General features: G+C 48.4%; 1 protein-coding gene across 1 annotated transcript; it reads right to left on the bottom strand.

Moving 5' to 3' along the window:
- Positions 1-1,204: 1,204 nt before the first annotated feature.
- LOC110492699 (transcription elongation factor A (SII), 2) lies at positions 1,205-19,316 on the bottom strand. The gene is made up of 10 exons (XM_036947820.2): positions 18,802-19,316; positions 17,960-18,022; positions 15,014-15,119; positions 14,181-14,277; positions 11,505-11,653; positions 11,209-11,265; positions 10,904-11,058; positions 8,986-9,132; positions 6,031-6,102; positions 1,205-2,156 (listed from the first exon to the last, which is right to left on the bottom strand). Exons 1-10 carry the CDS (start codon positions 18,988-18,990, stop codon positions 2,148-2,150), a joined length of 1,044 nt encoding a protein of 347 aa, XP_036803715.2. The 5' UTR covers positions 18,991-19,316; the 3' UTR covers positions 1,205-2,147.
- Positions 19,317-27,208: the final 7,892 nt, after the last annotated feature.

The following is a 27,208-nucleotide window of genomic DNA, read 5'->3' as shown; positions in this document are numbered from 1 at the left end:
ACACCCACAAACACCACAGAGCTCCACAGACACCAGCACCACACACTCATATTCCTGAGCAGGACGCTAGACCGAGAATCGGGCTCATTACTGCACATTGTAGCAAAACCATTTGCAATGGGAAACAAGCGTTTCTTATTGAACAAGTCTAGATATTAGGCCACCTCCCCGTTTTCACCGTCTATCGAACAGTTTTGGTCGGTTTCCTACATCGTGAACCCGGGTCTCGGCTGAGGAGAGATGGCTCTGTACCCGTTACATTACGGTAGGACTACCTCATAATGATCTCTACAGCGTTTAGTCATTTATAGATGTTCATTACAGTTAGTTTTCATCAATGATGAGATCAACAGAAGAGACTTTTAGGAGAACCTAGTAAGTGTCATGGAAAGGAGCTGAGAAGTAATGGATAACAAGGCAGGTGAATTGGCTAGCGGTTTGTTCCTCTTTGTGGGTTTTTTTCTCTTCTCCACAGCAAACTTTCAGTTGATCCAGTGTGACGTGATGGGAAATGTACATCAACTTTTGGAAAGTATATCTCTAGTTCTCCCAAATAGTTTATATGGAGGGTGTGTTCTCAGCCATTAAGAAGTCCCCCCCCCCCCCCCCATGACGATAGAACTTTAAAATGGGTCTTTCACCTGTTGTGCATAAGGGGGGGGTGTTCAGCAGGACAAGTTGTAGAACAAACATGTTTTACAACAAGGAACAACAAGGAATCATGGTCTGCTCTATTCATGACATCTGTATTTGTAACGTTAAAAACCATGTTTGGCTAGTGAACTGAGCGGGTTGATAAGCCCAGTGCTAACAAGAACTCACCAGGACCCCACCCCCAGTCTCTTTCCACACTCCTTACATCCGTTTTTAATTCAAGTTCCCATTGGGAGGACAAAATGTTAACAATACAAAATGAATCACTTGCATGACAAAAATTTTCAAACCAGTCGATAGTTTGTCAGGAGGCTCTTTTCCTCCAGTAGTCTGAACTACATTTTATAATTGTTTTAACAGAAAGGAGAAAAAAGTAGCAAACTCGATTTGGATAACAGGCTACTTCTCTAGTACTCCGCTAACCTTTTAGTAACGTTCAAGCAGAGAAGGAAAAGAGGAGAGACTGTCCTCCTTAAACCTTTCTCATTCTAGATCTTCTAGCAGATCCTCCTGTTTCTCTCATTTGTTTATGGAAGAATCAAAACAGAACTAAGAACCTGTGTATTTTATTTATACAGTACCAGTCAAAAGATTGAACACTCCTACTCATTCAAGGGTTTTTTAACCAAATTAACAAGGCACACCTGTTAATTGAATATGCATTCCAGGTGACTACCTCATGAAGCTGGTTGAGAGAATGCCAAGAGTGTGCAAAAGCTGTCATCAAGGCAACGGGTGGCTACTTTGAAGAATCTAAAAAAAAAAAAAAACTATTTTGATTTGTTGAACACTTTATTTTTTTGGTTACTACATGATTCCATATTCGTCCATTTCAGAGTTTGAGTGGTACTGAATTAGTAAGACTGTAGATTCAGAATAAAGTGAAACAACGGCTTGTTCTATATACAGCAAGTACGTATCCAAATGGTACCTCATTCCCTTTATAGTGCACTACAGGGAATAGGGTGGCATTTGGGACTTATGCTAAGAGTGTATAAACACTCTAAATACAGCAAGTGTATAAAACTAACAGTAAAATGATCATTTGTGGCACAGAGGGGCAAAGAAAGGCACCCCCCCCCCCCAAAATTAAGATTGTTTTTTTTAGTAAGATAGCGCTTTCAACTAATGAACAGCAAACCAAAATGTTGTTTTAAGAGCAAGTGTTCAACTTCGGCCTGGTCCCAGAACAGTTTGTGCTCTTGCCAACCTGTTGTCAAACCAAACATGACATTCCATAAGAGGTTGAGGCACGTGAACAGAACCAGAAAAGGCACCCAGGCTAGTGTGATTTAATATTTAAAAAAAAAAAGGATATTAAATCAAAATGGCAAAATATTTTCTACAGATTTATGAGTTAAATGTAAAAACAAGGTATCAAAAAAAAAAAAAATAAGCACAAAAACCAGTCTGCAGTTGTAACAAAATTAGGTCCAGGTTTATTTCTTCATCCAGGTCAGCTCTTCTACTAGCAAATCCAGAATATCTTCTCCTCAACAGAACTGGGGAGGAGGGAGACAAAGTGGTAAAGATTTGACTTGCAATGATCATGGCATGTGGTTGATTTTCTTTAGTTCAATACACTGATTGAAAGTCACTCTGAGTAAGAGTGTCTGTTAAAATAACTCAAATATGGAGGGTACATGACAACAACAACAAACGTGTCTGGTAGGTGTGTTGTATTATACTGGATGTGAGAGAACGTATAACATCATTAGAAGAAGTCGGCATGGTTACCACCACAGTAGCACCAGTAAAGTCAGCAAGTGCTTGACAATGTCTGCTGCCATCTGGTGGTGACACTGTGGTACTGCAGGAGTACTGAGCAGCCAAGCCATAAAAAGCGCACCATGTTCCCTTACCTTCTAGCCCGTATTTACATCTCACAACCAAGTCAGGGTTAGGTAACTTCTGATCAGGCAAACCACTGGTCTCTACCCTTATACACGTGGCTGCAGATCTGACAGGACTGGACAAGCGGAAGCACTATGGTGCAATTCTCCACCTCACCAAATCAGAAAGGTGAACCAGTATACTACTTATACCGTTCAAATCATTTAAGATCTACAGAAGTACATAGAAGCTAGGGAGGCAGCCCACCAAGCTAGGGAGCCGGGCCCACCAGGCTAGGGAGGCAGCCCACCAGGCTAGGGAGCCGGGCCCACCAAGCTAGGGAGGCAGCCCACCAGGCTAGGGAGCCGGGCCCACCAAGCTAGGGAGCCGGGCCCACCAGGCTAGGGAGGCAGCCCACCAGGCTAGGGAGCCGGGCCCACCAAGCTAGGGAGCCGGGCCCACCAGGCTAGGGAGGCAGCCCACCAGGCTAGGGAGCCGGGCCCACCAGGCTAGGGAGGCAGCCCACCAAGCTAGGGAGCGGGGCCCACCAGGCTAGGGAGGCAGCCCACCAAGCTAGGGAGCGGGGCCCACCAGGCTAGGGAGCCGGGCCCACCAAGCTAGGGAGGCAGCCCACCAAGCTAGGGAGGCAGCCCACCAGGCTAGGGAGCCGGGCCCACCAGGCTAGGGAGGCAGCCCACCAAGCTAGGGAGCGGGGCCCACCAGGCTAGGGAGGCAGCCCACCAAGCTAGGGAGCGGGGCCCACCAGGCTAGGGAGCCGGGCCCACCAAGCTAGGGAGCCGGGCCCACCAAGCTAGGGAGCCGGGCCCACCAAGCTAGGGAGCGGGGCCCACCAGGCTAGGGAGGCAGCCCACCAAGCTAGGGAGCCGGGCCCACCAGGCTAGGGAGGCAGCCCACCAAGCTAGGGAGCCGGGCCCACCAGGCTAGGGAGGCAGCCCACCAAGCTAGGGAGCCGGGCCCACCAGGCTAGGGAGGCAGCCCACCAAGCTAGGGAGCCGGGCCCACCAGGCTAGGGAGGCAGCCCACCAAGCTAGGGAGCCGGGCCCACCAGGCTAGGGAGGCAGCCCACCAAGCTAGGGAGCCGGGCCCACCAGGCTAGGGAGGCAGCCCACCAAGCTAGGGAGCCGGGCCCACCAAGCTAGGGAGCGGGGCCCACCAAGCTAGGGAGCGGGGCCCACCAAGCTAGGGAGCGGGGCCCACCAGGGTAGGGAGCAGGGCCCACCAGGGTAGGGAGCAGGGCCCACCAGGGTAGGGAGCAGGGCCCACCAGGGTAGGGAGCAGGGCCCACCAGGGTAGGGAGCAGGGCCCACCAGGGTAGGGAGGCAGCCCACCAAGCTAGGGAGCCGGGCCCACCAGGCTAGGGAGGCAGCCCACCAAGCTAGGGAGCCGGGCCCACCAAGCTAGGGAGGCAGCCCACCAAGCTAGGGAGCCGGGCCCACCAGGCTAGGGAGGCAGCCCACCAAGCTAGGGAGCCGGGCCCACCAAGCTAGGGAGCGGGGCCCACCAAGCTAGGGAGCCGGGCCCACCAAGCTAGGGAGCCGGGCCCACCAAGCTAGGGAGCGGGGCCCACCAGGCTAGGGAGCCGGGCCCACCAAGCTAGGGAGCCGGGCCCACCAGGCTAGGGAGGCAGCCCACCAAGCTAGGGAGCCGGGCCCACCAAGCTAGGGAGCCGGGCCCACCAAGCTAGGGAGCCGGGCCCACCAAGCTAGGGAGCCGGGCCCACCAGGCTAGGGAGCCGGGCCCACCAAGCTAGGGAGCCGGGCCCACCAAGCTAGGGAGCGGGGCCCACCAGGCTAGGGAGCCGGGCCCACCAGGCTAGGGAGGCAGCCCACCAAGCTAGGGAGCGGGGCCCACCAGGCTAGGGAGGCAGCCCACCAAGCTAGGGAGCGGGGCCCACCAGGCTAGGGAGCCGGGCCCACCAAGCTAGGGAGCCGGGCCCACCAAGCTAGGGAGCCGGGCCCACCAAGCTAGGGAGCGGGGCCCACCAGGCTAGGGAGGCAGCCCACCAAGCTAGGGAGCCGGGCCCACCAGGCTAGGGAGGCAGCCCACCAAGCTAGGGAGCCGGGCCCACCAGGCTAGGGAGGCAGCCCACCAAGCTAGGGAGCCGGGCCCACCAGGCTAGGGAGGCAGCCCACCAAGCTAGGGAGCCGGGCCCACCAGGCTAGGGAGGCAGCCCACCAAGCTAGGGAGCCGGGCCCACCAGGCTAGGGAGGCAGCCCACCAAGCTAGGGAGCCGGGCCCACCAGGCTAGGGAGGCAGCCCACCAAGCTAGGGAGCCGGGCCCACCAAGCTAGGGAGCGGGGCCCACCAAGCTAGGGAGCGGGGCCCACCAAGCTAGGGAGCGGGGCCCACCAGGGTAGGGAGCAGGGCCCACCAGGGTAGGGAGCAGGGCCCACCAGGGTAGGGAGCAGGGCCCACCAGGGTAGGGAGGCAGCCCACCAAGCTAGGGAGCCGGGCCCACCAGGCTAGGGAGGCAGCCCACCAAGCTAGGGAGCCGGGCCCACCAAGCTAGGGAGGCAGCCCACCAAGCTAGGGAGCCGGGCCCACCAGGCTAGGGAGGCAGCCCACCAAGCTAGGGAGCCGGGCCCACCAAGCTAGGGAGCGGGGCCCACCAAGCTAGGGAGCCGGGCCCACCAAGCTAGGGAGCCGGGCCCACCAAGCTAGGGAGCGGGGCCCACCAGGCTAGGGAGCCGGGCCCACCAAGCTAGGGAGCCGGGCCCACCAGGCTAGGGAGGCAGCCCACCAAGCTAGGGAGCCGGGCCCACCAAGCTAGGGAGCCGGGCCCACCAAGCTAGGGAGCCGGGCCCACCAAGCTAGGGAGCCGGGCCCACCAGGCTAGGGAGCCGGGCCCACCAAGCTAGGGAGCCGGGCCCACCAAGCTAGGGAGCGGGGCCCACCAGGCTAGGGAGCCGGGCCCACCAGGCTAGGGAGGCAGCCCACCAAGCTAGGGAGCCGGGCCCACCAAGCTAGGGAGCCGGGCCCACCAAGCTAGGGAGCCGGGCCCACCAAGCTAGGGGGCCTGGCCCACCAGGCTAGGGAGCCGGGCCCACCAAGCTAGGGGGCCTGGCCCACCAGGCTAGGGAGCCTGGCCCACCAGGCTAGGGAGCCGGGCCCACCAAGCTAGGGAGCCGGGCCCACCAAGCTAGGGAGCCGGGCCCACCAAGCTAGGGAGCCGGGCCCACCAAGCTAGGGGGCCTGGCCCACCAGGCTAGGGAGCCGGGCCCACCAAGCTAGGGAGCCGGGCCCACCAAGCTAGGGAGCCGGGCCCACCAAGCTAGGGAGCCGGGCCCACCAAGCTAGGGAGCCGGGCCCACCAAGCTAGGGAGCCGGGCCCACCAAGCTAGGGAGCCGGGCCCACCAAGCTAGGGAGCGGGGCCCACCATGCTAGGGAGCAGGGCATCAAACCTGGGCTCGCGGTAGTCTAATATAGTTGCTAACTATTTTCTTTGATATTCAAATGAAGCATAGATAAAAACGAATTATCCCAGGAATGTTACCAGACAGTGATCTGGGTACACAGCCTACCTTCCAACGGTTGCCACAGCCGTTGCACAGTACAAAGGTGGTCATGGGCTCATCAGCACTGCGCGTCTGCACCTACAACACACAGGGAGAGACAGTATGTACAGTTGAAGTCAGAAGTTTACATACACCTTAGCCAAATACATTTAAAAACTCAGTTTTTCACAATTCCTGACGTTAAATCCTAGTAAATATTCCCCGTCTCAGGTCAGTTAGGACCACCACTTTATTTTAAGAATCTGAAATGTCAGAATAATAGTAGAGAGAATGATTTATTTCAGCTTTTATTTTCTTTCATCACATTCCCAGTGGGTAAGGAGTTTACATACACTCAATTAGTATTTGGTAGCATTGCCTTTAAATTGTTTAACTTGGGTCAAAGGTTTCAGGTAGCCTTCCACAAGCTTCCCACAATAAGTTTGGTGAATTTTGTCCCATTCCTCCTGACAGAGCTGGTGTAACTGAGTCAGGTTTGTAGGCCTCCTTGCTCGCACAAATTTTCTATAGGATTGAGGTCAGGGCTTTGTGATGGCCACTCCAATACTTTGACTTTGTCATCCTTAAGCCATTTTGCCACAACCTTGGAAGTATGCTTGGGGTCATTGTCCATTTGGAAGACCCATTTGCGACCAAGCTTTCACTTCCTGGCTGATGTCTTGAGATGTTGTTTCAATATATCCACATAATGTTCCGTCCTCATGATGCCATCTACTTTGTGAAGTGCACCAGTCCCTCCTGCAGCAAAACACCCCCACAACATGATGCTGCCACCCCCGTGCTTCACGGTTGGGATAGTGTTCTTCGGCTTGCAAGCCTCCCCTTTTTCCTCCAAACATAACGATGGGCATTATGGCCAAACAGTTCTACTTTTGTTTCATCAGACCAGAGGACATTTCCCCAAAAAGTACAATCTTTGTCCCCATGTAAAGTTGTAAACCGTAGTCTGGCATTTTTAATGGTGGTTTTGGAGCGGTGGCTTCTTCCTTGCTGAACAGCCTTTCAGGTTATGTCGATAGAGGACTCGTTTTACTGTGAATATAGATACTTTTGTACCTGTTTCCTCCAGCATCTTCACTAGGTCCTTTGCTGTTGTTCTGGGATTGATTTGCACTTTTCGCACCAAAGTACGTTCATCTCTAGGAGACAGAACGTGTCTCCTTCCTGACCGGTATGACGGCTGCGTGGTCCCATTGTGTTTATACTTGAGTACTATTGTTTGTACAGATGAACGTGGTACCTTCAGGCGTTTGGAAATTGCTCCCAAGGATGAACCGGACTTATGGAGGTCTACGATTTGTTTTCTGAGGTCTTGGCACTGAGTTTGAAGGTAGGCCTTGAAATAGATCCACAGGTACACCTCCAATTACTTGTGTCATGCACAAAGTAGATGTCCTAACCGACTGGAGAGGTTGAAAAACGAGTTTTAATGGTCCAACCTAAGTCTCTCTCTCTCTCGGATTTTACCCCAGGGGGAAACTACACTGCACTGACAACATGGGATTTTACCCCAGGGGGAAACTACACTGCACTGACAACATGGGATTTTACCCCAGGGGGAAACTACACTGCACTGACAACATGGGATTTTACCCCAGGGGGAAACTACACTGCACTGACAACATGGGATTTTACCCCAGGGGGAAACTACACTGCACTGACAACATGGGATTTTACCCCAGGGGGAAACTACACTGCACTGACAACATGGGATTTTACCCCAGGGGGAAACTACACTGCACTGACAACATGGGATTTTACCCCAGGGGGAAACTACACTGCACTGACAACATGGGATTTTACCCCAGGGGAAACTACACTGCACTGACAACATGGGATTTTACCCCAGGGGGAAACTACACTGCACTGACAACATGGGATTTTACCCCAGGGGGAAACTACACTGCACTGACATGGGATTTTACCCCAGGGGGAAACTACACTGCACTGACAACATGGGATTTTACCCCAGGGGGAAACTACACTGCACTGACAACATGGGATTTTACCCCAGGGGGAAACTACACTGCACTGACAACATGGGATTTTACCCCAGGGGGAAACTACACTGCACTGACATGGGATTTTACCCCAGGGGGAAACTATACTGCACTGACATGGGATTTTACCCCAGGGGGAAACTACACTGCACTGACAACATGGGATTTTACCCCAGGGGGAAACTACACTGCACTGACAACATGGGATTTTACCCCAGGGGGAAACTACACTGAACTGACTAGAGTTCACTATGTCAGTACCTGTGTCCAGTTCACCATGTCAGTACCTGTGTAGAGGTCCAGTTCACTATGTCAGTACCTGTGTATAGGTGCAGTTCACTATGTCAGTACCTGTGTGTGTAGGTGCAGTTCACTATGTCGGTACCTGTGTGTATAGGTGCAGTTCACTATGTCAGTACCTGTGTATAGGTGCAGTTCACTATGTCAGTACCTGTGTCCCGTTCACCATGTCAGTACCTGTGTAGAGGTCCAGTTCACTATGTCAGTACCTGTGTGTAGGTGCAGTTCACTATGTCAGTACCTGTGTGTGTAGGTGCAGTTCACTATGTCGGTACCTGTGTGTATAGGTGCAGTTCACTATGTCAGTACCTGTGTATAGGTGCAGTTCACTATGTCAGTACCTGTGTGTAGGTGCAGTTCACTATGTCAGTACCTGTGTATAGGTGCAGTTCACTATGTCAGTACCTGTGTGTAGGTGCAGTTCACTATGTCGGTACCTGTGTGTAGGTGCAGTTCACTATGTTGGTACCTGTGTATAGGTGCAGTTCACTATGTCAGTACCTGTGTGTAGGTGCAGTTCACTATGTCGGTACCTGTGTGTAGGTGCAGTTCACTATGTTGGTACCTGTGTATAGGTGCAGTTCACTATGTCAGTACCTGTGTGTAGGTGCAGTTCACTATGTCGGTACCTGTGTGTAGGTGCAGTTCACTATGTCGGTACCTGTGTATAGGTGCAGTTCTTGCCCCTGCATTTGCCACATTGAAACATGTCCGTCTCGGTCCCGCCCACTTTAGACAGCTGGTGCTCTCTGATGGCATCCTTGGTCAAAGCCTTCCTCATCTCTTTCAGCTCCGCGCTCGCCATCTCCTGGTTGGTACACACAGAGAATTGACCTTACAGAATCGTCTCGGTGTCAGATGTGAAGCGCGCACAAACATGCTATTTTTAGAGTCAACCTTGGGACATATTTCAACTGTATGGAGTTCATGGTCAAAACATGAAACACACAGACCCCCCCCCCCCCCCCCCGCATCGTACCTCAGCAGCCATGTTAGCGATGCGCCCCCCCGCATCGTACCTCAGCAGCCATGTTAGCGATGCACCCCCCCGCATCGTACCTCAGCAGCCATGTTAGCGATACGCCCCCCCGCCCCCCCCCCGTACCTCAGCAGCCATGTTAGCGACGCCCCCCCCCCCCCCCCCGCATCGTACCTCAGCAGCCATGTTAGCAATGCGCCCCCCCCCCCCCATCGTACCTCAGCAGCCATGTTAGCGATGCACCCCCCCCATCGTACCTCAGCAGCCATGTTAGCGATGCGCCCCCCCCCATCGTACCTCAGCAGCCATGTTAGCGATGCGCCTCCCCCCCCCCTATCGTACCTTAGCAGCCATGTTAGCGATGTGCCCCCCATCGTACCTCAGCAGCCATGTTAGCGATGCCCCCCCCCCCCCCGCATCGTAACTCAGCAGCCATGTTAGCGATGCGCCCCCCACCTCAGCAGCCATGTTAGCGATGTGCCCCCCATCGTACCTCAGCAGCTATGTTAGTGATGCGCCCCCCCCCATCGTACCTCAGCAGCCATGTTAGCGATGCCCCCCCCCCCCCCCGCATCGTAACTCAGCAGCCATGTTAGCGATGCGCCCCCCACCTCAGCAGCCATGTTAGCGATGCGCCACCCCGCATCATACCTCAGCAGCCATGTTAGCGATATGACCCCCCCCCCCCCCCCCATCGTACCTCAGCAGCCATGTTAGCGATGCGCCTCCCCCCCCCCCCATCGTACCTCAGCAGCCATGTTAGCGATGCGCCTCCACCCCCCCCCCATCGTACCTCAGCAGCCATGTTAGCGATGCGCCTCCCCCCCCCCCCATCGTACCTCAGCAGCCATGTTAGCGATGCGCCTCCACCCCCCCCCCATCGTACCTCAGCAGCCATTTTAGCGATGCACCCCCCCCCCATCGTACCTCAGCAGCCATGTTAGCGATGCGCCCCCCCCCCCATCGTACCTCAGCAGCCATGTTAGCGATGCGCCCCCCCCCCATCGTACCTCAGCAGCCATGTTAGCGATGCGCCTCCCCCCCCCCCCCCCCCGCATCGTACCTCAGCAGCCATGTTAGCGATGCGCCCCCCCCATCGTACCTCAGCAGCCATGTTAGCGATGCGCGCCCCCCCCATCGTACCTCAGCAGCCATGTTAGCGATGCGCCCCCCCCCCCCATCGTACCTCAGCAGCCATGTTAGCGATGCGCCCCCCCCCCCCATCGTACCTCAGCAGCCATGTTAGCGATGCGCCCCCCCCATCGTACCTCAGCAGCCATGTTAGCGATGCGCCCCCCCCCATCGTACCTCAGCAGCCATGTTAGCGATGCGCCCCCACCATCGTACCTCAGCAGCCATGTTAGCGATGCGCCCCCCCCATCGTACCTCAGCAGCCATGTTAGCGATGCCCCCCCCCATCGTACCTCAGCAGCCATGTTAGCGATGCCCCCCCCCCCCCCCCCATCGTACCTCAGCAGCCATGTTAGCGATGCCCCCCCCCATCGTACCTCAGCAGCCATGTTAGCGATGCCCCCCCCCCCCCCCCCCCATCGTACCTCAGCAGCCATGTTAGCGATGCACCCCCCCCCCCGCATCGTACCTCAGCAGCCATGTTAGCGATGCGGTCAGCAGAGATGTTTCCAGCGAGGACGTTGCGTCGGAGGTCCGGGTTCTTCTGGTCCTTCAGGTTGGAGATACGGCTCCTCAGTCTGGACTTGTACTTCTGGTCTGTAGACTTAAACTCCTGGTAGATACGTGAAGCAGGGAGAGTGAAGGAGAACGACGCTGCACGCACACACACGGTAAGACAGTCTTAGACATGCAGAGTCCTATAAAGATACCACACCACTGTCTGGTCCTCATCACCAGACACAGACAGCGACAAGCCTACAGGCGAAAGGATATAATCCTCAATCTGAGCAGCCAAGTTGTCAGTGTCTGCTCCAATGGTCTTGTGGTCATCTGACATACGAAAACAGAGTGGTCATTCGGTTTGTTTGTTTTTTAAACAAAAATTACACATCCAAATAATGTACTTAAAAAAAATATGTCCCTCCTGCCACCCCATATCTTAGATCCCTCCTTGTGATTGGGCTCCGTCTCACCCAGAGATGTATAATACTAGAGTTGCTGAAGTCATCAACCTATACAGCTGTAGAATGTGCCGATAATGGCGGCCATCTTGGTAGGGTCTGTCTCACCGTCGGTCTGCAGGGCAGCCACCAGCAGCTCTCGGCACTTGGTGCGTACGCTGTCAGTGGTGACGGGGGCAGGGGGGAAGGAGGTGAACTTCGGAGAGGTGGGGGTCGTAGGGGTGGTGGGGGTCGTAGGGGGCTCAGGCAGTTTCTTGCTGGGGTAGACGAGAAGAAAATGTTACATCATGTTAGGAGTGACCCTGATCCATTTATTCTAAACAGTAACATAAGTGTGCTTATTTTTCTCTTCGATTTATTATGGATCCCCATTAGTTCCTGTCAAGGCAGCAGCTACTCTTCCTGGGGTTTATTATGGATCCCCATTAGTTCCTGCCAAGGCAGCAGCTACTCTTCCTGGGGTTTATTATAGATCCCCATTTGTTCCTGCCAAGGCAGCAGCTACTCTTCCTGGGGTTTATTATGGATCCCCATTAGTTCCTGCCAAGGCAGCAGCTACTCTTCCTGGGGTTTATTATGGATCCCCAGCAGCAGCTACTCTTCCTGGTGTTTATTATGGATCCCCATTAGTTCCTGTCAAGGCAGCAGCTACTCTTCCTGGGGTTTATTATGGATCCCCATTAGTTCCTGCCAAGGCAGCAGCTACTCTTCCTGGGGTTTATTATAGATCCCCATTTGTTCCTGCCAAGGCAGCAGCTACTCTTCCTGGGGTTTATTATGGATCCCCATTAGTTCCTGCCAAGGCAGCAGCTACTCTTCCTGGGGTTTATTATGGATCCCCAGCAGCAGCTACTCTTCCTGGTGTTTATTATGGATCCCCATTAGTTCCTGTCAAGGCAGCAGCTACTCTTCCTGGGGTTTATTATGGATCCCCATTAGTTCCTGCCAAGGCAGCAGCTACTCTTCCTGGGGTTTATTATGGATCCCCATTAGTTCCTGCCAAGGCAGCAGCTACTCTTCCTGGGGTTTATTATGGATCCCCATTAGTTCCTGCCAAGGCAGCAGCTACTCTTCCTGGGGTTTATTATGGATCCCCATTATTTCCTGCCAAGGCAGCAGCTACTCTTCCTGGGGTTTATTATGGATCCCCATTAGTTCCTGTCAAGGCAGCAGCTACTCTTCCTGGGGTTTATTATGGATCCTCATTAGTTCCTACCAAGGCAGCAGCTACTCTTCCTGGGGTTTATTATGGATCCTCATTAGTTCCTACCAAGGCAGCAGCTACTCTTCCTGGGGTTTATTATGGATCCCCATTAGTTCCTACCAAGGCAGCAGCTACTCTTCCTGGGGTTTACTATGGATCCCCATTATTTCCTGCCAAGGCAGCAGCTACTCTTCCTGGGGTTTATTATGGATCCCCATTAGTTCCTGTCAAGGCAGCAGCTACTCTTCCTGGGGTTTATTATGGATCCCCATTAGTTCCTGCCAAGGCAGCAGCTACTCTTCCTGGGGTTTATTATGGATCCCCATTAGTTCCTGCCAAGGCAGCAGCTACTCTTCCTGGGGTTTATTATGGATCCCCATTAGTTCCTGCCAAGGCAGCAACTACTCTTCCTGGGGTTTATTATGGATCCCCATTAGTTCCTGTCAAGGCAGCAGCTATTCTTCAAAGGTTAGTGATTAATTTTCTCTCTATTTTTATCTATTTTAATTATGGCATTTCTGTTGTTTTGAATTTGGCGCCCTGCAATTTCACTGGCTGTTGTCGTGGTGGGACACTAGCAGAGGTTAATATGGTCAAATCCGGAAACTATAATTGAGAGAAAAACAATTTCTCAGGGAAATATGGATTTGTTCCATATTTTATTGAACGGGTGGCAACCCTAAGTCTAAATAATGCTGTAACCTTCAATGTTATGTCATAATTATGTAAAGTTCTGGCAAATTAGTTCACAACGAACCAGGCAGCCCAAAACTGTTGCATATACCCTGACTCTGCGTACAATGAATGCAAGAGAAGTGACGCAATTTCCCTAGTGAATATTGACTGCTAACATTCATTTCTTTTAACTAAATATGCAGGTTTAAAAATATATATATACACTTCTGTACATTGATTTTAAGAAAGGCATTGATGTTTATGGTTAGCCACGTTCATGCAACGATTGTGCTTTTGAAAAAGCAACAGGAAACACAAATAGAGTGGGATTCCTCTGCGCCCACAGGGGCTAACCGCGTCACGGGCTGTTTGTGGAAAACCCTGCCAGTTTGATACGGATCACCACCAGCTAGGCTAGTAGCTAGCTTAGAAAACCAACTTCAGACATTTTGGTCTGGCAGGATCCCGTGACAGATAGTAGAGGTCACAGTAACTCAGGCTAACCCCGTAGCAGGATCCAAATTGAAACGTACAGAAAATCAAACTTTGCAAGGAAACGCCGTCACAACTTGCCAAAAAACAAACTGAGGGTCACTCGTTCAGCGTTCAACATATATGTTACGCTTTGATGACATGTGGAGAGATGTAGCCCTTGTGTTCACCTGTCAAGTCATATTTGATGTGAGTGAGTGAGTGAGTGAGTCAAACCCATGTCTTTTGGGCTCAAGCTAGATTACGCATCACCCAAGAGTAGTTCATTGAACTGCCTCTGCTACATGGACTACACATTAGCCTGCTGAGCTAAACGCCTAGGCATTAGTTCAGGGAGCTCACACAAGTCTTCAGAGGTCAGACAAGGTTATTCACTGAACTACCTCTGGTATAGGACTGACACGACGTCTCACCTCTGGTCGCTGGATCCAGGACTGTCCTTGGACGTTGATGACCTCAGGGGAGAGCCCTCCCTCCTCTTCTCCTCCGCAGCCTTCCCCTCAGCACCATCTGTAGAGAGAACATATCATTATTCCCATTCAGGTGTTTATCTCTTTAGAAATACGCTTTCTGTTTAGTCTTAAAACTATATAGTGAACTCATTACTGTATTCAAGTTTGTATTATTATAATAATGTTCCGGTCTCTCTAGAGCAGACATGTGGATCGCACCTGCAGGTCAGACAAGACAGCGGTACGAGGCAGACCTGCAGGTCAGACAAGGCAGCGGTACGAGGCAGACCTGCAGGTCAGACAAGGCAGCGGTACGAGGCAGACCTGCAGGTCAGACAAGGCAGCGGTACGAGGCAGACCTGCAGGTCAGACAAGACAGCGGTACGAGGCAGACCTGCAGGTCAGACAAGACAGCGGTACGAGGCAGACCTGCAGGTCAGACAAGACAGCGGTACGAGGCAGACCTGCAGGTCAGACAAGACAGCGGTACGAGGCAGACCTGCAGGTCAGACAAGGCAGCGGTACGAGGCAGACCTGCAGGTCAGACAAGATAGCGGTACGAGGCAGACCTGCAGGTCAGACAAGACAGCGGTACGAGGCAGACCTGCAGGTCAGACAAGGCAGCGGTACGAGGCAGACCTGCAGGTCAGACAAGACAGCAGTACGAGGCAGACCTGCAGGTCAGACAAGACAGCGGTACGAGGCAGACCTGCAGGTCAGACAAGACAGCGGTACGAGGCAGACCTGCAGGTCAGACAAGACAGCGGTACGAGGCAGACCTGTAGCAGACATACCCAGTAGTTTCTTCCAGGACTTGATGAGTGACTTGGCCAGAGTCTGGACCTCTTCCTCTGAACTCTGCTTCCTCACAGCGTTCACCGACATGCCGATCCTGGTGGACTAACAGACAGCATCTTAGCTGTAATCATTACGGTCAGCGATTGTTTGGGAAGTTTTACCTCATTTACTGCATTTTTACATTACATATTAAAAAAACAATTTGGGAAACAAAAACAAAAAACGCTGACATCCATAGGCGGAGCGCGAATTCAGTTTTTGGGAAGCACTTTTTTTTCACAATAAAATTGTTGCTATTACATTTTTTTTTTAAAAAGGGTTGCATTTGGTTTCAAGTTTTATTAGTCCTACGGGATAAGCACGTTATATATATCGTCCAATGAAATGCTTAGTCCTACGGGATAAGCACGTTATATATCGTCCAATGAAACGCTTAGTCCTACGGGATAAGCACGTTATACATCGTCCAATGAAATGCTTAGTCCTACGGGATAAGCACGTTATATATATCGTCCAATGAAATGCTTAGTCCTACGGGATAAGCACGTTATATATATCGTCCAATGAAATGCTTAGTCCTACGGGATAAGCACGTTATATATCGTCCAATGAAATGCTTAGTCCTACGGGATAAGCACGTTATATATCGTCCAATGAAATGCTTAGTCCTACGGGATAAGCACGTTATATATCGTCCAATGAAACGCTTAGTCCTACGGGATAAGCACGTTATATATCGTCCAATGAAACGCTTAGTCCTACGGGATAAGCACGTTATATATCGTCCAATGAAACGCTTAGTCCTACGGGATAAGCACGTTATATATCGTCCAATGAAACGCTTCCTTGCAGGTTTCTTCTGGACAATGCAACAATAAGAAATAATTTAAGAAAACAAACATAAAGTAAATGTCTCAGTAGAATAAATGTTTTAGCATCAGTATAATACAGGAAGGTACATTTTATAGCCTAATATTTACACGTGTTTTAGGGAAGGTGGGGATGAAGGGGGGGGGGGGCAGTGTATAAACTGACCAGTATAATAAGAGTCTGGTAGCAGCAGTTGTGATGTGAGTGTTTGTGTGGGTGAGTGGATATGTGCCAAGTTCTAGGAGGGAATCTATTTTTTTATCAAAGCGGGTGTTCAGTCCAGTTCAAGTGACCGTCTCTGAGCCCGTTGGACCAACAAATTAGTAGCCTGCTGACCCTGACAAACAGAGATCAATGAAAACCACCTCGTCTTAAATGCAACCCTCTAATTTATGGGAAAAGGGGATACAAATTGTACAATATGATATCCATCTAACCTGGAGGAGGAAATGATTTCCCCAACAACATATATGTTTCCAGTGGTACTGATCCAATGATCCAAAAACTCTGAATATGTTCACTCACCAGGGATATTTATTTATTAACCTTTATTTAACTAGGCAAGTCAGTTAAAGAACAAATTCTTATTTTCAATGACGGCCTAGGAACAGTGGGTTAACTGCCTCGTTCAGGGGAACAGTGGGTTAACTGCCTCGTTCAGGGGAACAGTGGGTTAACTGCCTCGTTCAGGGGAACAGTGGGTTAACTGCCTCGTTCAGGGGAACAGTGGGTTAACTGCCTCGTTCAGGGGAACAGTGGGTTAACTGCCTCGTTCAGGGGAACAGTGGGTTAACTGCCTCGTTCAGGGGAACAGTGGGTTAACTGCCTCGTTCAGGGGAACAGTGGGTTAACTGCCTCGTTCAGGGGAACAGTGGGTTAACTGCCTCGTTCAGGGGAACAGTGGGTTAACTGCCTCGTTCAGAGGAACAGTGGGTTAACTGCCTCGCTCAGGGGAACAGTGGGTTAACTGCCTCGTTCAGGGGAACAGTGGGTTAACTGCCTCGTTCAGGGGAACAGTGGGTTAACTGCCTCGCTCAGGGGAACAGTGGGTTAACTGCCTCGTTCAGGGGAACAGTGGGTTAACTGCCTTGTTCAGGGGAACAGTGGGATAACTGCCTTGTTCAGGGGAACAGTGGGTTAACTGCCTTGTTCAGGGGAACAGTGGGTTAACTGCCTTGTTCAGGGGAACAGTGGGTTAACTGCCTTGTTCAGGGGAACAGTGGGTTAACTGCCTTGTTCAGGGGCAGAACGAAAGATTTGTAGCCCAACGCTCTAACCACTAGGCTACCCTGTCGCCCCAATATGGCCGATGCTCTCAGCTGGTGTCAATTCAGAGTTGAAAATTAAAAATAAAACTAGAGATCGATTAGTCTTTTCTTCATCATCTTCTCAGCAATAGCCATTTGCGTTTTATTTATTGTTTTGACTGTTTTTCCTATGGTTGTATTTTGGAATACAGGATGTTGAACTGCTTTTCACCGACAGCTGCAACTCAACAATCACTAGGCTATTTGCAACTCACTGCCCAAATGTCACACTTAAATCAATCCACAGATTTAAAATAAATAAAGAATAGTCAATGGTCTTCTGTGGCCAAATCATTCTCTCCGGTGTGGTATTTACAACTATTTATTTATGTATAAAAGCAATTATATAGTTTATTTTGGCTTATTTTCCCCCTTGCCCATTGGATGCGCCGCCTATACCGACACCGATGTGAAAGTACCCGGTGAGTTCAGACGCTGACATCAAATTCAAAGCAAACTGCCTAAAACGGATGACCCGGAAAAGCAAACTGCCTTCCAAGCGACGCGCCGCATGGTCCTAAAGCCAGCCTACGTTAAGTGAACAGCCATTGCATTTTTATTTTTATTTTTTTAAAGGGGAGAGTTGGAATAACTGAATGTACTTTTTTTGTAGCCTACTTTACATCTTGAGCTATGGTCTGACCCTCCACCAACTGACAACGATCCTGGACTGACACATTGTATAGACATTATATTGTATAAACCATGGTCAATACTATACTATTTTCCTCAGGTGGTACAGACAGAGAGGCCTACAGGGTCTACCTGTAGAGTCTCCAGAGACATCTTCATGCTCTTCAGTTCCCTCAGCAGATAGATGGCACCATCCTGTGAAGAAAGGAGACAGCGAAAATTATTGACACCTGTTGAATTGAATGGATGCTGTATACAAATCTATTTTTAGTTACCAAACATTATGCATGTGTTATTATTCCGACAAAATAGTGGGCTAGAATCTAGATGATAAGACACATCAAAACTGGATTGTGTTGGCCTATGGTGATATGGAAAAGAATGTGGGCACAGCAGAGGCCTTAATGGTCAATTGTAATGGCTGGTCATCCGTGTGGCATATGGATTTAGGGAGTTTATCTCCAGGTTAAATATTTCGGTTCCGCCTCCGGGCAAGGGAAAACAGAATAGGTAGTAGGTGGAAATGCCGACAAAAGTCATTATCTACGTTGAAGTTGAACCTACACAGATATCAAAACGATCCCAGTTGATAAACCGGAGTAGCCATGCTTGTACTTAACTAGGAGAACGGAGGGGCGGAACCAGCTTTTCGTGTCAATGGCGTGGACACCCGTTCATAACAAAACACAGCGTGAATGCAACAATGTTTCAATATGTTGCCATTACAACCTACGCTGACACATAGTAGTAGTGAAGTGCAACAATTCACTTTCACGTCAAGTCGACAGCGCAATCAACTAGTTATTTATTTTGTTTGTTTTAAAGTTCAGAACCCCTGAAAAACAAATAGCCAACATTTCTGTAGCTTGCCAGAATGTTCGATGTCTACAAAGAGGCATCACACGACCACCACAACACCCCCCCTGCTCTGCCAAGCCTACCTGACTTCTGCCACCGAGCAAACTCAAACTTACCGTGTTTTTCTTGTGCACCATTTTGTCCAGCGTTTTAGCAATGCGTTCGACCTCCTGCTCTTTCGCCATTTTGACTTGTATTTTTTTTATTTTTTTTGCAGCTGCTCTTCTCTCACCGCTACGGATGAGCCTCCATTTATGTTGAAAAACCTCGTCTCTTTCCCTTCCCCTACTGTGTCCCCAACGCATCCACTTCTTTCCCTACGGCGCAAGTGTGGCTTTGCTTTTCTGTTCCAAGGCGAGAGAGGTTGGGATTTGTAGTTTGTGGACTACAGAAAATCTGCTGTTTGACGCGTGTTCATTTCTCGAATCTTTCACCCAACCATTACCTCACCAAATGCTGTCCAAACGTGTGCAAACATCTGTCTAATCACGTTCTATTAGTTGGATAGTTGTGATTTTTTTTATAAACAGCATGAAACTGTAATCCGTTTTACTCATCTACCTCTCTGTTGAACTCACCTCCCTGACCTCGAATAATAACACCTTTCTTTCATCAGCCAGTAGGTGTCGCTGTTTCCATTCTTTTTGGGGTTGACTAGAGGCGGGCCAACCTTAAAATAGTAGGTTGAAAAAGAAACGTCTAGTGGATTATTTTCCAAAGACATTAAGTAGTACAGTATGAAGATAGACAAAAACGGATTTTCCAATAATAAAAATAAATCGCCGATCGCGCTTGTAGATGACGGCATTGTGACGTTGGATGGTTTCCTCGTTCGGTATAACTGCGCATGTGCATGCCGTCAAAATCAAAGGCATTCATTCCTTCGATATAAAGTAGTTTTTTTTCATGAATATAAAAACGTGTCAATTTGTTACTTTCACGAGGTCTGAGTAATACAATGTTTAACTACATATGATATTGGCTCGAATCTAGGTTGTGTCTTTAGCCTACTTAATTAAGGAAGAATCTTTTCACTTGTCTCATTGACTGGTTTGGCAATCTCGCCTCTGGATTTAGAAACTCTGCCATTTATTTCTTTTTGGGGGGGCCTGACGAGAGAAAAAAAAAACTGTCGAGGGAGGTTATCATCTGCACTGTTCATCCAATCCTGTAAACGTGCAAAAAGAGTTTAAAATGGAGTGTCGCCAGGCTTCGCCTCTTCCTCTCTGATGTCACCTTTGTTAACCCAGAGAGGAAGAGGCGAAGCGAGAGGATTTACTCCGTCCAAAATTTTGTCCGAGTGAGACAAGCCCGTTTGTTTGTAAGGAGGTCTATGAGAGAGTGTCGAAATACGTCAGGCTTATTTGATCAAATATAAGTTTTGTAATATTTAGGCTGTTACAAATGTAATATATAATATATAAGTGGATGAACGCGGTATTCCGGCAACTTTGAGAAAAACGATTTAGTTGTGGTTTTTGTGCACATACTGCCCTCTCATTGGCTAGAATGGCATTCTCGCATTCCTTCAACCATTGTCAAGCAGTATATCTTGTCAATATAATAAATCATCTGTGGTTAACGTCCGAAAGTGTAAGAGGCGTCATTGTCTCTTTCAATTTCCTTTGAAAACCGGATGTACATTTTATAGATTATATTGACCACATTCTCTAGTGGCCGTTTTAACAATGAAAATAAATGTTTTCAAAAATGGAAGACAGCAGAGAGGAGGCAAGATCAGGTGGGACCATTCTAGCCAATGAGAGGGCAGATATGTGTGAGGCGCAACAATGTCCTCTAGTTACCACAGCCACAAAGTCACAATAGGCTCTATAGCTTAAAAAAAATATTATAAAAATGGTTTTTAGTCTTAATTTCAGGTTATTATTAGGCATACAGTTAGCAGTGTGATTAAGGCTAGTTTTAAATGTATATAAATTGTAGGAAAGGGAGGGGGGGGGGGTTGACTTTGTGGCTGTGGTAACTAGGGACGATCAGGCACAACTCCCGAAAAAGTGTTTTTTTTCTCAAAGTTACCGAGATGTCACGTGTCCTACTTATAACAGTACACTCAATCATTACAGCACTTATATTCATTACAGCACTTTAAACACTTCAAATAATCCACACGTAGAAAATAAGTAATTACATGCATTGTTAACCAATTTCGACACTCATGACCTCCATACAAAAACTCCTAAAAAAAAAAGAATAGAAAAAACGTTCAGGGTTGGTTCCAGTGCATCAACTAGTACAACGCTTCCAGTGTGAAGTAAACATTGAGGTTTTGCTCACCTAATATAAACTCGGCAAAAAAAGAAACCTCCCCTTTTTCAGGACCCCGTCTTTCAAAGAGAATTCGTAACAATCCGAATAACTTCACAGATCTTCATTGTTAAAGGGTTTAAACACTGTTTCCCAATGCTTGTTCAATGAACCATAAACAATTAACGAACATGCACCTGTGGAACGGTCGTTAAGACACTAACAGCTTACAGACGGTAGGCAATTAAGGTCACAGTTAGGTAAACTTAGGCCACTAAAGAGGCCTTTCTACTGACTCTGAAAAACACCAAAAGAAAGATGCCTGGGGTCCCTGCTCATCTGCGTGAATGTGCTTTAGGCATGCTGCAAAGGAGGCATGACTACTGCAGATGTGGCCAGGGCAATGTCCGCACTGTGATACGCCTAAGACAGCACTACAAGGAGACAGGACGTACAGCTGATCGTCCTCGCAGTGGCAAACCACATGTAACAACACCTGCACAGGATCGGTACAGCTGAACATCACACCTGCGGGACAGGTACAGGATGGCAACAACAACTGCCCGGGTTGCACCAGGAACGCACAATCCCTCCATCAGTGCTTAGACTGTCCACAATAGGCTGAGAGAGGCTGGACTGAGGGTTTGTAGGTGTAACAGGGTTATATTGGTGATTCCACTTGCCACTTTATTGTTAAGCCAATGGGTTTTTGGTTTGAGTTTGTTTTGCCTTCACCTACTCAACATGGCATCTTATTGGCTGGTTTGCGTAGCTTGCTTACGAGGGGGGATGTTCCAGTTAGAATCGTCCCAGTGAACAAGCACCAAACCAGCGGTAAGTTGTTGGTTGCAAAGCACTGTACATCAAAAGTTATTTTTATACTCTCAAGTGATAATTTAAATGTACAATTTATATCAAATTGTTTGTAAATGTTATTCGATAAGATACAGCGGTTTTTGGAGAATATTTGTTGTGCATTTTGTTGTAGAGAATTCCCGCCAGTATTAGCTAGCAACTTACTGTGTCTGGTGGGGGGGTTCATATATTTTGTACAGTGCGTGAGTGCAGAGTTGGATGGTGAGACGTGCATTGCATGACGTGCAATTTTGTGTCGTTCTTATCAGAATAAAGCTACATGACTGGTGCTACATGTTGGAGTTCCGTGTCGATGACTGATTGTACACAACGCAAGACGAGTACTGTTACATAGGCCTGTTGTAAGGCAGGTCCTCACCAGACATCACCGGCAACAATGTTGCCTATGGGCACAAATCCACCGCCGAAGGACCAGACAGGACTGGCAAAAAGTGCTCTTCACTGACAAGTCACGGTTTTGTCTCACCAGGGGTGACGGTCGGATTGGCGTTTATCGTCGAAGGAATGAGCGTAACACAGAGGCCTGTACTCTGAAGCGTGATCGATTTGGAGGTGGAGGGTCTGTCGTGGTCTGGGGGGTCTGTGTCACAGCATCATCAGACTAAGCGTGTTGTTATTGCAGGCAATCTCAACACTGCGTTTCAGGGAAGACATCTTCATCGCTCATGAGGTACCCTTCCTGCAGGCTCATCCTGACATGACCCTCCAGCCTGACAATGCCACCAGCCATACTGCTCGTTCTGTGTGTGATTCACTGCAATACAGGAATGTCAGTATATATACTGTATATAAATGGTAAGCTGAGTAACTTTTTATCTACCAAGAGAATTCTCATCCACAATTATCGCGGCTGTCTACATCCCTACACAAGCTAACACCACTTTGGCACCCAGTGAACTGCGTGGGGCTCAAAAACAAATCAAATCCAATTGTATTTGTCACATGCTTCGTAAACAACATGTGGAGACTAACAGTGAAATGCTGACTTGCTGGCCTTTCCCAACAATGCAGAGAGAGAAAAAAGAGAGAAAAAAGAGAGAAAAAAGAGAAATAGAAGAAAAAAAATAGAAAAATAATAAGTCAGCAGAGAAGGAAAAAGTAATTAATTGTCAAACTTGAGTAAAAGTAAAGATACCTTAATAGAAAACGACACAAGTAAAAGTGAAAGTAACCCAGTAAAATACTACTTGAGTAAAAGTCTAAAAGTATCAGATTTTTAAATATACTTAAGAACAGTGGTGGAAAAAAGTACTCAATTGTGAGTAAAAGTACAACGTAAAAGTAAATTACATTACATCAAACCAGACGGCACAATTTCCTTTTTATTACTTTTTTTTGACAGCTAGGCTCCAACACTCAGACATAATTTACAAAGGAATCATTGATGTTTAGTGAATCCACCAGCCCAGAGGCAGTAGAGATCCACGTTCTCTTGGCCCGTGAGGAAGTACAGGATCCAGTTGCAGAGGGAGGTGTTTAGTCCCAGGGTCCTTAGCTTGGTGATGATCTTTTTGGGCACTATGGTGTTGAACGCTAAGCTGTCGTGAATAAACAGCATTCTCACATAGGTGTTCCTTTTGTTCAGATGGAAATGGAGAGTGTGGAGTGTAATAGAGATTGAGTCACCTGCGGATCTGTTGGGGCGGTATGCGAATTGGAGTGTGTCTAGGGTTTCCGGGATAATGGTGTTGATGTGAGCCATGACCAACCTTTCAAAACACTTCAAGGATACAGACGTGCACAGTAGTCATTTAGGCAGTTTACCTGAGATTTCTTGGCACAGGGTCTATGGTGGTCTGCTTAAAACATGACTCGGTCAGGGAGAGGTTGAAAATGTCAGTGAAGACATTGGTCATGACACGTTGGTCATTTTATTTATTAATATTTTTTTTATTTTACCTTTATTTAACTAGGCAAGTCGGTTAAGAACAAATTCTTATTTTCAATGACAGCCTAGGAACACTGCCTTGTTCAGTGGCAGAACGACAGATTTTTACCTTGTCAGCTCGGAGATTCGATCTAGCAACCATTCGGTTACATGCCAAATGCTCTAACCACTAGGCTACCTGCCGCCCCAAATGCTTGGAGTACACTTGTGAATGTTGACCTGTTTAAAGGTCTTGCTCACATCGGCTACGGAGAGTGTGATCACACAGTTGTCTGGAACAGTTGGTGCTCTCATGCATGCTTCAGTGTTGCTTGCCTCGAAGCGAGCACAAAAGGCATTTAGCCCGTCTGGTAGGCTCGTGTCACTGGGCAGCTCACGGCTGGGTTTCCCTACGTAGTCAGTAATAGTTTGCGAGTCCTGCCACATCCGACGAGCGTCAGAGCCCGTGTAGTTGGATTCAATCTTAGTCCTGTATTGACGCTTTGCCTGTTTGATGGTTCGTCTGAGAGTGTATTGGGATTTTTTTATAAGCGTCCAGATTAGTGTCCCGCTCCTTGAAAGAGGAAAGAGCTCTACTCTTTGTCTCAGTGCAGATGGGGGTAGGGGGGGGGCGTCGTCAATGTACTTATTGATGAAGCCGGTGACTGAAGTGGTCCTCAGTGCCATTGGATAAATCCTGGAACTTATTCCAGTCCGTGTTGCAAAACCGTGCTGTAAAGTTGCATCTGCGTCATCAGACCACTTCCGTATTGAGCGTGTCATGTGTACATGTGAATGTGTCATTGGTACTTCCTGCTTTAGTTTTACCTTGTAAGCAGGAATCAGGAGGATAGATATTATGATCAGATTTCCCAAATGGAGGGAGAGGCAGAGCTTTGTACGAGTCTCTGTGTGTGGAGTAAAGGTGGTCTAGAGTTTTTTTCTCATGTTTTTTTTTGCACATGTGACATGCTGGTAGAAATGTGATAAAATGGATTTCAATTTGACTGTATTAACGTCCCCGGCCACTAGGAGCGCCACTTCTGGATGAGAATTGTATTGTTTGCTTTGGGCCTTATACATATACAGCTGGTTGAGTGCTGGTCTTAGTGCCAGCGGCGGTTTGTGGTGGTAAATATACGGCTACGAAAAAATACAGAATAAAAATCTCTTGGTAGATAGTGTGGTCTACAGCTTATCATGAGATACTCTACCTCAGGCGAGCAATACCTCGAGACAACCTTAATATTAGACATTGACCATATTAGGTCAGTTAGGATCAGCACTTTATTTTAAGAATGTAAAATGTCAGAATAATAGTAGAGAGAATGATTTATTTCAGTTTTGATTTCTTAAATCACATTCCCAGTGGGTCAGAAGTTTACATACACTCAATTAGTATTTGGTAGCATTGCCTTTAAATTATTTAACTTTGGTCAAACGTTTCTGGTAGCCTTCCACAAGCTTCCCACAAAAAAGTTTGGTGAATTTTGTCCCATTCCTCATTACAGAGCAGGTGTAACTGAGGCAGGTTTGTAGGCCTCCTTGCTCGCACACTCTTTCAGTTCTGCCCACAAATTGTCTATAGGATTGAGGTCAGGGCTTTGTGAGGGCCACTCCAATACCTTGACTTTGTTGTCCTTAAGCCATTTTGCCACAACTTTGGAAGTATGCTTGGGGTCATTGTCCATTTGGAAGACCCATTTGCGACCAAGCTTTTCCTCCCTCATGATGTCATCTATTTTGTGAAGTGCACCAGTCCCTCCTGCAGCAAAACACCCTCACAACATGATGCTGCCACCCCCGTGCTTCACGGTTGGGATGGTATTCTTCGGCTTGCAAGCCTCCCCCTTTTTCCTCCAACCATAACGATGGTCATTATAGTCAAACAGATATATTATTGTTTCATCAGACCAGAGGACATTTCTCCAAAAAGTACGATATTTTTCCCAATGTGCATTTGCAAACCTTAGTCTGGCTTTTTTAAGGCTGTTTTAGAGCAGTGGCTTCTTCCTTGCTGAACTTTCTTTCAGGTTATGTCGATATAGGACTCGTTTTACTGTGGATATAGATACTTTTGTACCTGTTTCCTCCAGCATCTTCACAAGGTCCTTTGCTGTTGTTCTGGGATTGATTTGCACTTTTCGCACCAAAGTACGTTCATCTCTAGGAGACAGAACGCGTCTCCTTCATGAGTGGTATGACGGCTGTCAAATCAAAGTTTATTTGTCACGCGCACAGTTAAATGCATACTTACAGGCTCTAACCCCCCCAAAAATTGTGCGTGTGTGTGTGTGTGTGTGTGTGTGTGTGTGTGTGTGTGTGTGTGTGTGTGTGTGTGTGTGTGTGTGTGTGGGTAAGTAATGATATAAAACAACAGTAAAAAGACATTTGGAACAGTAGCAAGGCTATATACAGACACTGGTTAGTCAGGATTATTGAGGTAGTATGTACATGTAGGAATGATTGGAATGGTTAATGTGACTGTATGACGGCTGCGTGGTCCCATGGTGTTTATACTTGCGTACTATTCATTCTATTCATACTTGCGTACTATTGTTTGTACAGATGAACGTGGTACCTTCAGGCGTTTGAAAATTGCTCCCAAGTATGAACCAGACTTGTGGAGGTCTACAATTTTTTTTCTGGGGCTGATTTATTTTGGTTTTCCCATGATGTCAAGCAAAGTGGCACTGAGTTTGAAGGCAGGCCTTGAAATACATCCACAGCTACACCTCCAATTGACGTCAATTAGCCTATCAGAAGCTTCTAAAGCCATGACATCATTTTCTGGAATTTTCCAAGCTGTTTAAAGGCACAGTCAACTTAGTGTATGTAAAGTTCTGACCCTCTGGAATTGTGATATAGTGAATTACAAGTGAAATAATCTAAAAAAACGACTTGTGTCATGCACATGTCTTAACGGACGTCTGCTGTGTCTCCTGGCCTGTGGTCAGATGTGTCTCCTGGCCTGTGGTCTGCTGTGTCTCCTGGCCTGTGGTCAGATGTGTCTCCTGGCCTGTGGTCAGATGTGTTTTTTTGTGAATCTGTGTGTGTGTGTGTGTGTGTGTGTGTGTGTGTGTGTGTGTGTGTGTGTAAACTTCCGACTTCAACTGTACATATTCTTATTCCATCCCTTTACTTAGATTTATGAGTAATAGGTAGTTGTTTTGTTAGATTAGATGTTAGATATTACTGCGCTGTCGGAAACTAGAAGCACAAGCATTTCGCTACACTTACATGAACATCTGCTAACCATGTGTATGTGACCATTAACATCTGCTAACCATGTGTACGTGACCAATAACATCTGCTAACCATGTGTATGTGACCAATAACATCTGCTAACCATGTGTATGTGACCAATACCATCTGCTAACCATGTGACCAATACCATCTGCTAACCATGTGTATGTGACCAATAACATTTGATTTGATTTGATAACAGGGATGTGAACACATTTCTGGATTATTTTAGTTCATTTTATTAAATACTTTACATGTTGTGTTGATAT

Source organism: Oncorhynchus mykiss, chromosome 16 (genome assembly GCF_057628025.1).
Source record: "Oncorhynchus mykiss isolate SJ-2025 chromosome 16, ASM5762802v1, whole genome shotgun sequence".
NCBI lineage: Eukaryota > Metazoa > Chordata > Actinopteri > Salmoniformes > Salmonidae > Oncorhynchus > Oncorhynchus mykiss.
This window is presented reverse-complemented; position numbering and strand designations above follow the sequence as displayed.

Bases quoted from the DNA above. Each gene is read 5' to 3' on its own strand.
- LOC110492699 (XM_036947820.2), bottom strand. From the start codon at position 18,990: ATGCGTTGGGGACACAGTAGGGGAAGGGAAAGAGACGAGGTTTTTCAA. The intron at 11,654-14,180 runs GTGAGACGTCGT...CGTCTACCCCAG, and splicing joins CCTGGATCCAGCGACCAGAG to CAAGAAACTGCCTGAGCCCC. The intron at 6,103-8,985 runs GTACCGACATAG...TGTGTGTTGTAG, and splicing joins AGAACTGCACCTATACACAG to GTGCAGACGCGCAGTGCTGA.